The sequence below is a fragment of the Perognathus longimembris genome, chromosome 17 (genome assembly GCF_023159225.1).
Source record: "Perognathus longimembris pacificus isolate PPM17 chromosome 17, ASM2315922v1, whole genome shotgun sequence".
Classification (NCBI taxonomy): Eukaryota; Metazoa; Chordata; class Mammalia; order Rodentia; family Heteromyidae; genus Perognathus; species Perognathus longimembris.
This window is the reverse complement of record NC_063177.1, coordinates 51,395,525-51,408,547: the sequence shown is the minus strand read 5'-3', so window position 1 is coordinate 51,408,547 and position 13,023 is coordinate 51,395,525. Positions and strand designations below refer to the sequence as shown.

The 13,023-nt window shown below is 58.8% G+C and overlaps 1 protein-coding gene across 1 annotated transcript in view; it reads right to left on the bottom strand.

Moving 5' to 3' along the window:
- Positions 1–1,819: 1,819 nt before the first annotated feature.
- Ttyh2 (tweety family member 2) overlaps positions 1,820–13,023 on the bottom strand; it is a 35,931-nt gene continuing 24,727 nt past the window's right edge. The window contains exons 7-14 of the mRNA XM_048366522.1: positions 9,075–9,144; positions 8,769–8,824; positions 7,910–8,002; positions 7,699–7,791; positions 6,243–6,385; positions 5,073–5,258; positions 3,869–3,947; positions 1,820–2,743 (exon numbers count right to left, since the gene is read on the bottom strand). Coding sequence (XP_048222479.1) covers positions 2,669–2,743; positions 3,869–3,947; positions 5,073–5,258; positions 6,243–6,385; positions 7,699–7,791; positions 7,910–8,002; positions 8,769–8,824; positions 9,075–9,144 — 795 coding nt within the window. The 3' untranslated portion in view covers positions 1,820–2,668. The remainder of the gene's footprint in view (positions 2,744–3,868; positions 3,948–5,072; positions 5,259–6,242; positions 6,386–7,698; positions 7,792–7,909; positions 8,003–8,768; positions 8,825–9,074; positions 9,145–13,023) is intronic.

Genomic DNA, 13,023 nt, shown 5'->3' with positions numbered 1-13,023 from the left:
GATTTATCTCCAATTAACCAGCAAAGAGCTGAGAGAGGAGTTGTGGCTCAAGTAGTAGAATGCTAGCCTTGAGCTTTAGCAAAAGCTCAGGGTCAAGGATCAAGCCCCGAGTTTAAGTTCGAGAACCTGTATCGTTGTGCACACGGGAACAATGAAGGGCCTTTATGGGAATGCTAAAGACCAGGGCAAAAGTAAGGCCTGTGATAGTCACTTCTCCCTCCCCTACCTTCTATTGGCCCTGGGGCTTGAACTCAGGGCCTGGGTGGTGTCCACGAGCTTCCTCCTCAAGGCTAGTCCTCAACCACTCTGAGCCACTGCTCCACTTCCAGCTTTCTGGTAGTTAACTGGAGATAAGAGTCTCGCCAACTTTCCTCCCGGGGCTGGCTCTGAACTGTGGTCCGCAGATGTCAGCGTTCTGAGCAGCTAGGATGGCAGCTGTGAGTCACCAGCATGTAGCCTCCTCCCCTCTTCTGAATCTCCGGTGAAGTCTGAAATTGGTGGAATCTGCCAGTCCACCCTCAGCCCACCCCTCAGGGAAGGGGCCGGGCTACACATCGTTCTTCCTTTCCTTGTGACCCAGGAAGCCAAAGACTGACTGCATATTTTAGTAAAAAGTGGTTTATTTCTTTTCTGGGTGAGGGGGGTACAGGTAACAGGCTGAGGTTTTCCTCCCTGGCTCCTATAGGAAACCACCCCCCCCCATTTTAGTTTAGTTTACATGCATTACAAACAATTTAGTTGCCGATATTCAACTGCTAGAAGCGATACCCTGAGGCCCCAGAGCTCGTGGGCTTGCACAGGTGTGTACGGTGTAGGTATTCACAGTTAAGGTAGGTGACGCAAAGCGAGTCTGGCGGCCCTGCGGCCCTGTTCCGTAGGGATGGCTCGGCTGGGGGCTGAGGGCCGCTCCACTGTGGGGGGGGGCGGGTTTGTAATGGCTCCACTTGAACGGGAAGCAGGGCTCTCGCCCTCGTTCCCGGCAATTCCGTGTGGTATGCCCGCATGCATGGCTTCGGTATTGTGCCCCGAAGGTTGGCAGGAGGCCGGAAGCACCATAGACTCCAATCTGGCCCCTCAAGGGGGCAGGATGGTGGGAAGAGAGATGATTTCCTCTTGGCCGAAAAGCGACTTTGCAGCCTGGCAGGACAGGGGCCTGGGACACTGGATTGGGCAGGACGGACGGTGGAAGAGTCAGGAAAAAATCTAGTCCTCACAAGAAACACCCTCGCACCACGTTCACAAGAAACACCTTCACACCATGTTGCTAAAACCTTCCACGGCAAACTTGCTTGAAGACGAGGAAGAAGGGTCATTTGTGGGCATTCTGTTCCCCGAGAACAGGAGATCCCGCTTAGTCTTACCTTTTGCTCTGTTTCTTTGGGCTTGGCACTCAGTGCCTCACACTTGCTAGGCAGGACTTCTGCCACTTGAGCCAGGTCCCCCACACTTTCTCTTTCCTCTTACTGGGTGCCCCCTGGCCTTCAGCCGCAGTAGATATCAGGACATCTCGGTGGTTTTCATTTTATTAAAAAAAAAAAAATCTGTTTCCATGCCTCCTCCAGATCAGTAAAGAACTGGATAGTAAGCCAGGTCCCAGTGACTCACGCCTTTAATCCCAGCCACTCATGAGGCTGAGATCTAAGGATCATGGTTCGGGGCCAACCTGGGCAAACACATCACGAAACTCTCATCTCCAATTAGCCAGTAAAAAGGCAAAAGTGGAGGTATGGCTCAAGTGGTAGAGCACCAGCCTTGAGCAAAACACCAAGCAAGAGCCAAAGGCCATGAGTTCAAACCTCAGTACCAACACACACACACACGCACACACACACACGCACACACACACACGGGAACTGGCTGGTGCCAGCAAATCCTGCAAAGCCACGGCATAAAATCCAGATGTGAGAAGCAAGCCCCAAAACCTCCTGTGCAAAAAAAAAAAATGGATGTGTTTGGTATGAGTCACCGCGTTGGGATCACTGGGGAAGAGTGTTAGGCGCCTTGCCAAGCGGTCTGCTCATACCGGAGAGCAGCCCTCACTGACGCCCACCGGCTCCCTGCATCCGCTCAGGGCTGGAGGTGAGCAACCGAGGTGAGAGACGGCAGAACACTGGAGAGAGCCGCGCCGTGGTGGGCACCCAGCCCACAGCCCCCCGAGGGCACAGCACGCCTGACGCTGGCCCCGGGACTCATATTCCACCATGTTCTGGACTCCTGGCCAGCGCTCCCCACCCCACCCCACCCCCCCGTGTTTCCTGCTGGGGAAATGGAGGCGGAAGTGCCCCAGAGAGCGGCTGCCCGGGCTGAGGGCCGGGGTAACAAGGGCCCCGTCCTGGTGGAGGGGCGCTCAGGCTGGTGGTGCCTGTGTCTGCCATGGCCCCCCCTCCTCCTGCTACTCCCCATCTGGGTGGACGGCACATGGGGGTGACTGGCCCACACAGCTGCCTCGGGACCTTCAGCCAGGCCCTGGCTGTTCTGGGGGGGGGGAGGGCGGGGGAGGAGGGGGGCCGGCTCGGCCCGGTCAGGAGCTTTGGTCAGGGGTCCTCACAGCACCTCCGTGGCCCCCCCGGAACCTGTCAGTGTCCGTGTGCCTTTGGTTTCCAGGAAAGAAATGCAGCTTCTGTTTGCATTCATTAAAAACCAAACCGGGAGGAGGAGGCCGAGTCCACTAGGAAGGAAACTCGTAGTGTCTCAGGTGCTCGTCGGCCACGGACATGTAGGTGGGCCTCATGCTGGGGGAGTACTGCGGGAGAGAGGGAGGCGGTCAGGCAGACACGGTGCAGCCCACCCGCCCTCCGTGTCCCCCACTCCCCCTTCACACCTACGGAAGCAACCCACCACACACCCAAGATCCAAGAGGGGCATCTGGCCACGCCTGCCTGCCATCCTAGCCAGCTGGGAGGCTGGGGTCGGAGGAGCAGGGTTCAAAGCCAGTACAGGCAGGAAAGTCTGTGAGACTCTTATCCCCAGCCAAAAGATGGAAGACGTAGTGTGGCTCAAGTGGTAGAGCATCAGCCTTGAGCGAAAAAGCTAAGGGACAGCATCCAGGCCTTGAGTTCAAGCCCAAGTAGTGGCACCAAAAAAATAAAATAAAATTAGGAAAAAAGAAATCTCTAGAACACAAATGAAGAAAAGTTATTCCTCTCCGCTTGGAATATTTTCTTTGAAAAGTGACTGTAAATTATTTCTCTTTCCTTTGGCGACGTAGCTAACCTTTCTTTGCCAGGAGCTCATGACTACAACCCCAGTTAAATCGGGATGCGGAGAGCTGGAGGATCCTAGTGTTAAGACCAGACGGGGCAGAAAAATCCATAAGACGCGATCTCCAAAACGGCCAGCACAAAGTTAGGCTGGAGGCACGATTCAAGTGGTAGAGCCCCAGACAAACAAGCCAGCCCGCCGAGCACGCCGGACCTTTGAGTTCACATCTCGGTGAGGTTAAAGGCTCTCCTCAGCCCTGCCCCGGGGAAGGAAGGTGAACATTCGGGCGGTACCTTCTCCTTCCCGGTGAGGACTCAGCCTACATCCTGGCCTCCGATTCTCATAGGGATAAGAGAAATTTAATTTTTTCTTTTGGGTCAAAGCAAATCATCTACCAAGGCTGGCCACCCTAATTACCAGGCAGATGGGGGGGGGGGTGAGCCAAGGTGGCAGACAGTGCTGGGAGCCCTCTTGCTGGAGGCTGGGTGTCATTTATCTTGAGATAAGCTATGCAATTGCTTCCTGCACGCAATGTCTGTGACACCAGGCGTGGCACTTAATGGATAAGGAAACAATGTGCTTTCTTCGTCCTTCACTGGGTGGGAAGGTTTTGTCTGTGACACCGCCCCCCCCCCCCACAGAGCTACTGTCAGGGGTGGCCGCTTACAGTGGGCGGAGGAGAGCCTCTCCCGATGAGTGGGACGTTCTCATAGCGTGGGTTCCCGCCGAAGAGCATGGCTTGGTTCCTGCAGGGAGAGTGGGGGTGGGGGGCGGCTCAGGAGGGGGCAGGCAGTGTGCATGGGTGTGCGTGCGCGTGTGCGTGCACCCATTTCCACAGGAGGGCTCATGGGGGCACCTAGGTGGGGCGCGGAGGGGTGGAAATGGGTAAAGGGTTGGCGACTCAGAGGCTGAGATCTGAGAGTGGAAGTTCAAAGCCGGTCCTGGGCGGACTCTTCCCTCCAATTGACCAGCAAAAAGCCGGAAGTGGAGGGGCTGGGGATGCGGCTTAGCGGAAGAGCGCTTGCCTAGCATGCAGGAAGCCCTGGGTTCGATTCACATAAACAGAAAAAGCCGGAAGTGGCGCTGTGGCTCAAGAGGTAGAGTGCTACTAGCCTTGAGCAAAAAGAAGCCAGGGACGGTGCTCAGGCCCTGAGTTCAAGCCCTGGGACTGGCAAAAAAAAAAAAGCCAGAAGTGGAGAAGTTGGCTCAAGTGGCAGAACACCAACCCTGAGTGAAAAAGTAAGAGCACGACGCTCTGAGTTCAAGCCCCAGCGCCAGCAGCAACAAATAAATAAACAAATGCAAATAAAATAGGGGAAAAGTGGACAAGAAAATAGAGGGAAGGCCAGGCACAGTGCTCCCGCCTGTCATCCTAGCTACTCAGGAGGCTGAGATCTGAGGATCAGGGTTCGAAGCCAGCCCATGCGGGAGAGCCCACGCGACTCTTTATGATGATCTGATTAACCACCAGAAAACCAGAAGTGGAGCTGTGGCTCAAAGTGGTAAGAGCACGACAGCCGTGAGCACAAAAGCTCGGGGGTATCACCCAGGCCCTGAGTTCAAGCCCCATGACTGACCACCCCCCAAAAAATAATAAAGCAGGGGAAACGTGGGCAAGAAAACAGAGGGAAGATCTCTGGGCTGGGTGTGTGTGGGCGGGGGGGGGGGGGGAAGGAGGGGGGACAGGGACAGTCGCTGGGAGCAGCTCCCCGCCCAGGGTGTGTGGTGCAGGCTGAGGCCGGACACGTGGGTGCGGAGGGCGCCCAGGACTTCCAGGAGCACTGGCCCGGCTGGAGCGGAGGGACCGGGGGACGCAGCTCCCCTCCGGGGCTGGCGGCCCGGATGGGGGGGGGGCGGCCCCGGGGACGCACATGTACTCGGAGACCGGGGCGTTGGAGATGGTCTGGGCGGGCGGCTGCAGGCTGCTCTGACTGCCCAGGCCACTGCTGTAGCTGCAGAAGCTGTGGAGCTGTCCCCGCGGGGGATTGTAGGCCGCGATGCGCCGCGCTTGGGGGTTGAAGGGGTCGTCCTCGTCGATGTCGTCGTAGTCCCGGTCCCTAGAACGGCACCAAGAGTTCGGCCCGAGCCAGACTCTGCGTCCTGAATGCTCTTCCCGGGACGCTTGCTCATTCTGGCCCCCAAAGCCCGTGCGTGCTAGCTAGCTGTCAGCGGCTCACGCCTGTGGTCCTAGCGACTCAGGAGGCTGACATCTGAGGATACCGGTTCAAAGCCAGCCTGGCAGGAAAGTCCCCGGCACTCTTATCTCCAGTGAGCCTCCAAAAGAAGCTGGAAGTGCGGCTCATGTGGGCAGAGTGCCGGCCTTGAATGAAAAAGCTAAGGGACGGGGCTGGGGATATAGCCTAGTGGCAAGAGTGCCTGCCTCGGATACACGAGGCCCTAGGTTCGATTCCCCAGCACCACATATACAGAAAAAACGGCCAGAAGCGGCGCTGTGGCTCAAGTGGCAGAGTGCTAGCCTTGAGCGGGAAGAAGCCAGGGACAGTGCTCAGGCCCTGGGTCCAAGGCCCAGGACTGGCCAAAAAAAAAAAAAAAAAAAAAAAAAAAAGAAAAAGCTAAGGGACAATACCCAGACCCTGGGTTTAAGTCCCATTACGGGCGCACACGCGCACACGCACGCGCGCACACACACACACACACACAGAGCAATCTGCAGCCTTGACCTCACGCCTATCACTCTACCCTGCTCCCAACTCTACCATTACCCCTTCCAGGCAGACCGCCATGATGACTCTGTGTGTGTGTGTGTGTGTGTGTGTGTGTGTGTGTGTGTGATGTCTCCCCTGTGAGATGATGCTGGTCTTCTCTCTGTGCTCCTGGGGCAGCCCTTTCCTCATTGCCAAGGAAGAGAGGAGAAGCATCCCATGCCAGTCGGGGCACAAGGGCCGTGACCCTCCCTCTCGCTGCTGCTGCTGCCCTGGGTGCCCCGCACGTCCTTTGGGGGATCGGCCTGGACTCTTATTCAGCTGACCTGCTGTGGCTGACCCCCGGGCCCCGTCCGATGCCCTCCCCGGCCCTCCTACCGGGTGGCGAAGTGCCTCCAAGCCCGCGGTCCCACGCAGATGAGGGTGGAGAAGGCCAGGGCGGCCAGCACGGAGAAGAGGCCGAGGAAGAGCAGGCCCTCGATGCCGTCATAGCAGACCCCGGTCAGGGCGTCCAGGTAATCCTACGGGAGGGGCGGGGGGTGGGGGCGGGGAGAAGAAGGAGGGGGTCAGTGTCTGAGCTCTTCCCTCAAGCCCCTCTCCCGGAACCCCCCGTTCCCCAATCCAGAGCACCTTTCACTGCCGTGAACAGTCCCTGTTCTGCAGCCCCAGAACCACAGGGCTCCTCATAACCACTCGGTCCACACGTGTTTGCTGAGCACCTAGTGTGTGCAGGGGGCCGGAAGGGCGGCTCTGAGGCAGACCGTGGAGCTTCAGGGTGGGGGCAGGGAGCGAGACTCAGCTGGCACAACCCCAGCCCAGGATGGCAAGGAGGAGCCAGTCCTCCCGGGGAGGCCAAAGGCCACAGCACCGCGCATGCTCAACAATGAGAGAGCTGGGCGCCTTGTGGCTCATCCCCGTCATCCTGGCTGCTCGGGAGGCTGAGATCTGAGGATCTCAGTTCAAAGCCAGCCTGGGCAGGAAAGTCCGTGAGGCTCTTATCTCTAATAAACCACAAAAAGCCAGACGTGGAGCTGCGGCTCAAGGGCAGAGCGCTAGCTTTGAGCAAAACAGACCAGGGACAGCACCCAGGCCCTGAGCTCAAGTCCCAGTACCAGTGTGCATGTGCGTGCACACACACACATGCACACACACGCACGCACACATGCCACCGCCACCACCAAAAACCAGCTGTATCTGCATGCACACACACACACACACACTTATAGCATCCGTCCATCCTGAACACCTTTATAATTTCCTTATCTATAGAACTTCCCGTGACACGGTGATTTCCCCACCCAACTCCGAGGACTACATGACACCGTGGACGTAAGTTTGACCCCGCAGCGCTGAGCGCGTAGGAACCGTGGTCACGATCGTGATCTCGGTGATCCGTCCGATAAGCCCAGACGGGAGGGGGGAGATGCCGAGGTCACTGTGTGGCAGGGACTGCTCATGCGCTCAGGGTGTGCTCCCTGCAGGCAGAGCCTCGTACGGACGGACGCTCACAGTCCTCCCGCTCCTGTCTCCTGAGAGCTGGGATTACAGGCACCAAACCACCTCAGCTGATTGCACACATCTGATACCCTGGAAAGATGACCTTGGCCCTGACATTGGGATATCGACTTGGAAGCCAAGGCAACGGAAGGATGGGCCACATGGCCAAGAGTATCCCCCCGGGGGAGCCCCTCTTTCAGCCACTGGAGAGAACCAAGAAGCCGAGCCATCGCCTCCCGATCCTCTACGGCCCAACGTCAGCCCCATTCTCGGACAGTAAAGGAGCCCCCGAGAGTTGCCCTCCCGGCTCTGCCGTCCTGTCCGGGTCACCCCGCACCTTGTGCAGGCCTCGGCAGTCCAGCATGGCCATGAGCTGGTGAAGGCTGGTCTCCGACGCGTTCAGGAGGAGCTGCACCCCCAGGAGCTCCTTCTGAAGAGGGAAGAGGGAAGGAGGTGGAAAATGAGCCCGGGGGGGGGAGGGGGAGGGCGGAGGGCGGAGGGCTGCTGGGGTCCACCGGGGGCTCAGGAACGGGGGGTGGGCGTCTCACCTCTGCCGTGGGGAAGAGGGGCACGGTGAACTGGAGCAGTCCCGAGACCTGAATCTGCATGGCGCTCAGAGAGCGCTGGAAGACGGTGAGGGTCTGGGTGGGGAGACCGCAGGGCCGTGAGGCGTCATGGTTACGGCCCCCCCTCCTCAGTCCCCTCCCCCACTGGCTGCAAATGGCTGGACCTACGAGAAGGGGCTGCTCACCCTGAATGCAGAGGGCACAGAGAGGAGTGAATTCTAGAACATGGGAGGACCCTGACCTTACAGGGAAGGGGCAGGCTCCTCGCCATCCGCCATAGCCATCCGGTCAGTGTGAACACTACCGTTATGATTATCGTCCTCCCAGCCTGTAGAGAGTCGGCCCATCCTTCTGCCTTCTAGAACATCCTAACACATTTGTTTTCGTTCTTATTTATTTCTGTGTGTATGCCAGTCCTGGGGCTTGAACTCAGGGCCTGGGTGCTGTCCCTGAGCTTCTTTTTGCTCAAGGCGAGCGGCTCTACCACCCGAGCCACAGCGCCACTTTCGGCTTTTTTTCTCTGAGTCCTTTCTTGGAGATGAGAGGCTCACGGACTTTTCTGCCCCGGGCTTGGCTTGGCACTGCGAGCCTCAGATCGCAGCTTCCTGAGTAGCCAGGATGACAGGCATGAGCCACCAGCGTGCCCAGCTTACATTTCCTTTTTAAACCATCAGTCCTGGCTGGCTGGCCGCCTCCCCCACCGCCAGAGGTGTCAATCAACAAACATGCAGGAAACACTGACCAAGTGCATAGTAACACCCTTCGGAAAAGCAGCTAAATGAGGTGAAACAGGACCCCGTCAGGGGTGGGGGCGGATGGGGGCGCGCCCCGGCTTCCCTACCTGCTGGAAGGGGCTGCTGACGCTCTGACCGCAGTGCAGGTAGTAGCGGGTCACTTCTGCAAAGCAACGGCCTGGGCGTCATTGTCATCAGACAACCCCGCAGGGGATGATACCCTGCGCCTCCCTCCATGCTCCACACAGACCGGCGTCCCCTCCCCGGGCAGCCAAGGGAGCCGGGTCCGAGGAAAGGGCCCAGAGGTCCCGCTGGGCCTGAGGTCTGGGGCAGGAAGCACTAGAGTGACATTGCCCAGGGGGCCCCCGGGCACGGAGGGCAGCGACCGCAGACGAGGCGGGAGAGCGCTATACCTGTGCTGATCTGGTCCTGCGTGGCGTTGAGAATGAAGGCGTCAGGAGCCACGCAGAAATCACTGGTGCTCTGAGTCACGGAGAGACAAGAAAGGGTGGAGGAGCGTCAGGCAAGAGGAACCCAGCCTCCCGGGTCCCAGGTGTGGTTCTGCCTCCTCCTAGCTATAACCTTGGACAGATCGCTTGTTGTTTCTGTGACTCAGTGGCCCGGTCTTGTCTTGTGGACCTCACACTCTTTGGTGCGTGCCGGTACTGGGGCTTGAACTCAGGAGGGCACGCTTTCGCTTGTTTTTCTTGTCTGCGGCTGGCACCCTACCATGATGCCTCCACTCCGGATTTGTCGCTGGGTGATTGGAGATGGAGTCTTAGGGACTTTTCTCTCTGGGCTGGCTTCAAACGTTGACCCTGCCGACCTCAGTCTCCCGAGTAGCATGGATTACAGGCGTGGGTCACCAGGGCCTTGGTCAATACTAACAGTTTTAGGAACCATGTTCTGGAAGGTGAGCATGTCAGGCCTATGTGGACTATCGTTCCGATCCTGGGGTGCTGTCCAGGGGCTGCAGGGCCGTGTGGGGCTCTCCGCAGCCCGGGTTCATGCACTCGCCCCTGTTTTCTGACACGCCCCCAACCGCGTGAGGCGGCAGCCGAATGCATCTTGGGAGTATTTGGGGCTGAGCCTCTGGGGGACCCAGAGCCCAGCCGGCGTGCAGTGGGCGCCCTGGGAGGGAAGGGTGGCCACAAGGATGCTTTCCGGAGCCAGACCCTCCGGATTCAGTGTGGGGTGCAGGGTGGGGGGGGGGCGGGGGGAGGCTCCCAGAGCAGCCCTTAGCCTGTCCTGAGGGACCACCTTCTCCAGGCGGGGGCGCTGCAGACAGCCCCTCCATGCCAGGGGCTCTGTCCTTCAGGGCCACTGCCTAGAGGGTCACGCGGTGGCGGCAGTGCCCGTCATGCAGGGAGCTGCAGCTGTTCAGGAGGGGCACTGTGTCCCTTTCAGGGGGAGCTGTGCCCTGGTACCTAGTCCCAAAGCTGTGTGTGTGGGGGGGTGTTGGGGAGTACCAGGACCTCTGGATACACCCCTCTCCTTCCCTTTCTTCCTCCCTCCCTCCCTCCCTCCTCCCTCTCGCTGCCTCTCCCCCTCCCCTTCCCCCTCTCTTCTTTTCAGTCATCAACATGAGCTCAGGGCTCTGGGAGCCATGCTTTATATACAAACCACATCATACATAATAAATAAAGCTGGTGTATCATTACCAGTCCGAGCTGGGGTACCATTCTGCCTGACAGAGTGGCGGGGGGGGGTGGTGGGGGTGGCCATAGACCTGGAAGGGAGGCCTGGGGAACACGCCCCCTCTTGAGGGGCTGGGGTCAAGAAGTCTGGCATCTGAAGAAAGAGAGAGCCAGGCGCGGGTGGCTTGTGCCTGCAAGCCTAGCTGCTCGGGAAGCTGAGGTCTCAGGATCTTGGTTCAAAGCTGGCCTAGGCAGGAAAGCCGGTGAGGTGTTCATCTCCAACCCACCAGCAAAAAGCCAGAAGCGGCGCGGTGGCTCAAGTGGTAGAGCGCTAGCCTTGAGCAAAAAAAAAAAAAGTTCGGGGACAGCACCCAGGCCTTGAGTTCAAGCCCCGGGACGAGCACCTCTTTCTCTCCTTTTTGTATACGTTGCGCAAGTGCGTGAATGCGTGTGTTCACTGCGGCATCCCTCTACGGGAGCCGGATGGAGGCAGGCCCGCGCAGCTGCGCATGCGTGACTCTGGGCACGCACCTGCACACTTGTCACGTGTCCGGGGAGCCTCGTGTGACTGGAGCGGATGGGAAAAGCTGCCCCGGAACCCAGCCTGACTGACGTGCAAGCACTGCCTGAGAGCAGAGGTGACTGCCTGAAGCAGGGGCCTGCCCCGTGACCCCGGCTTCTGAGAATCAATTACGTAGGAAGCCAAGATGGCTACGGGGTATGGAACCCTCACTGTGAGTTTCCCTGGGGTTCATCAATCCGCAGTCCCCTCTCCGCAGCCCCTGTCTACCATCACTCTCCCACTTTTATACAGCAGGAAACTGAGGCACGGAGACTTCAGGAGCATCCCTGAGGCTCCACTGCTAGGCAGAGGAGGTGGACTCCCGGGACCACCGGGAGGGTGGGGGGCAAGTGGGGCGCTAGGTTTGGCTCCTAGCGGGCCTCCTATGGGGTGCAGGGGTGACGGAGTGTCCTCCAGAGGCAGTCTGGTCCTATTGATCTCCAAACAGGCCCTGGAGAACGGGGTGGCAGCTGAGGCCAACACAAAAGCTCTGTACAATGACCCCTTGACAGGCCGCCCCTCCCCCCCCTCCTCCCGGCCCCTCTCCCTATTAGAATGCAGCAGCAGCACCCCATCCCTATCAAAGGCCCATTCAGCAGGGCCGCCCCCCCGCCCCCCTTCTTCCGCACAAGGGCCTGACTAGAGGAATTAGGAAAATGGCACTGCTCCCGGACCCTGGCATTCCAGGGCGCACGGCTGTGCGGAGGGAATCGCCTGTGGTTTCCCCAGCCGGGAAGCCTGGTAGGAGATGAGCCCCCTGCCCAGAGTGGGTGAACCGCACGGGGCAGGGCTGGCCGCAAGCTGGAAGCTTCCAGAAGGCAGAGGCCCCAGGGGCGCTCGCCACAGGAAGCCCCTTGTCCTGAGAGAGGCCGCCAGCCAACCGGCCATGGGGCCCGTCACCCTCCCGCTGCTGTTTACAGCTCTCCCTGCTGGGAGGGACCCCGGGGTGCTCGTACCCTCCCCTTCCTGTGCCAGTTCCCCCCATCCCACCCCCAAGATGTGGGGTGGGGGATGGGAGAGAGCCACCTCCTCTTCCTTCTGGACAAGCCTCTGCCCAAAGCGGCAGAGCCAAGCGGTACCAGGGGCCATTCATTGCACAGGCGCTGTGGAGGCAAGATGCCCAGAGCTGGAGCTCCTGCCCCTCCCTGGGGGCACCGGGGAGGGCAGGAGTTTGGGTGGGGGGGGTGTTTCCTGCATGGCCGTCCCTGCCCATCCTTTCAGCCTTCACTGGCTAGTGCAGAATGGATGGGGACCGAGGGTTTGTGGTCCTCAAATAAGGGAGGGGTTCCTTGAAATCCACCGGCAAAATGTAGTCCTCACTAGCGTGTGTGCACCGGTGCACGCACACACACACCCGTGCGCGCACACACACGTACAGAGAGCATGCCCCTCCACCAGGACGCAATGATCTGCTTTCAAGTCTGTCTTCTACCGGCTGTGCCCCTGTGTGTGTTCGTGTGTGTGTGTGTTCGTGTATGTGTGTGTGTGTGTGTGTGTATGCACGTGTGCCAATTATTGGGGCTTGAACTCAGGGCCCTGTGCTCTCGGCTTTTTGACTCAAGTCTGGAATCCTACCACTTGAGCCATACCTTTACTTCTGGCTTTGTTGTTGTTGTTATTGGTTAATTGGAGCTAAGAGTCTCACGGATTTTTCTGTCTAGGCTGGCTTTGAACCACGATCCTCAGATCTCAGCCTCCCTGAGTAGCTAGGATGAAGGGCGTGAGCCGCGGGTGCCTGGCACAGATGGGCCTCCTGAAACAGCGGCAGCATGGCGTTGTGTTATGTACCCTTAGCACCTGGCCCTGCTGAGTGGACATCCAGGAGCAGACAGACTCCGGCATGTGGCTGACCTCCAGGGTTGTGTCGACTAAAGACCAAACTCTTCCCATATATAAGAAGGCTCTACTTTTAAGTGTGTGGGGGGGGGGAGGTACCAGAGTTTGAACTCAGGGCCTTACCCTTGCTAGACAGGTGCTTGTCACTTCAGCCATACCTCCAAGCCCCTTTTGTGTTTTCATTATTTTTCACCTAGGATTTTGTGCCTGGCACCGGTGGCTCACGCCTGTCATCCTAGCCACTCAGGAGGCTGAGATCTGAGGATCGTGGTTCAAAGCCAGCCCGGGCAGGAAAGTCTATGAGACTCTTATCTCCAATGAACCACC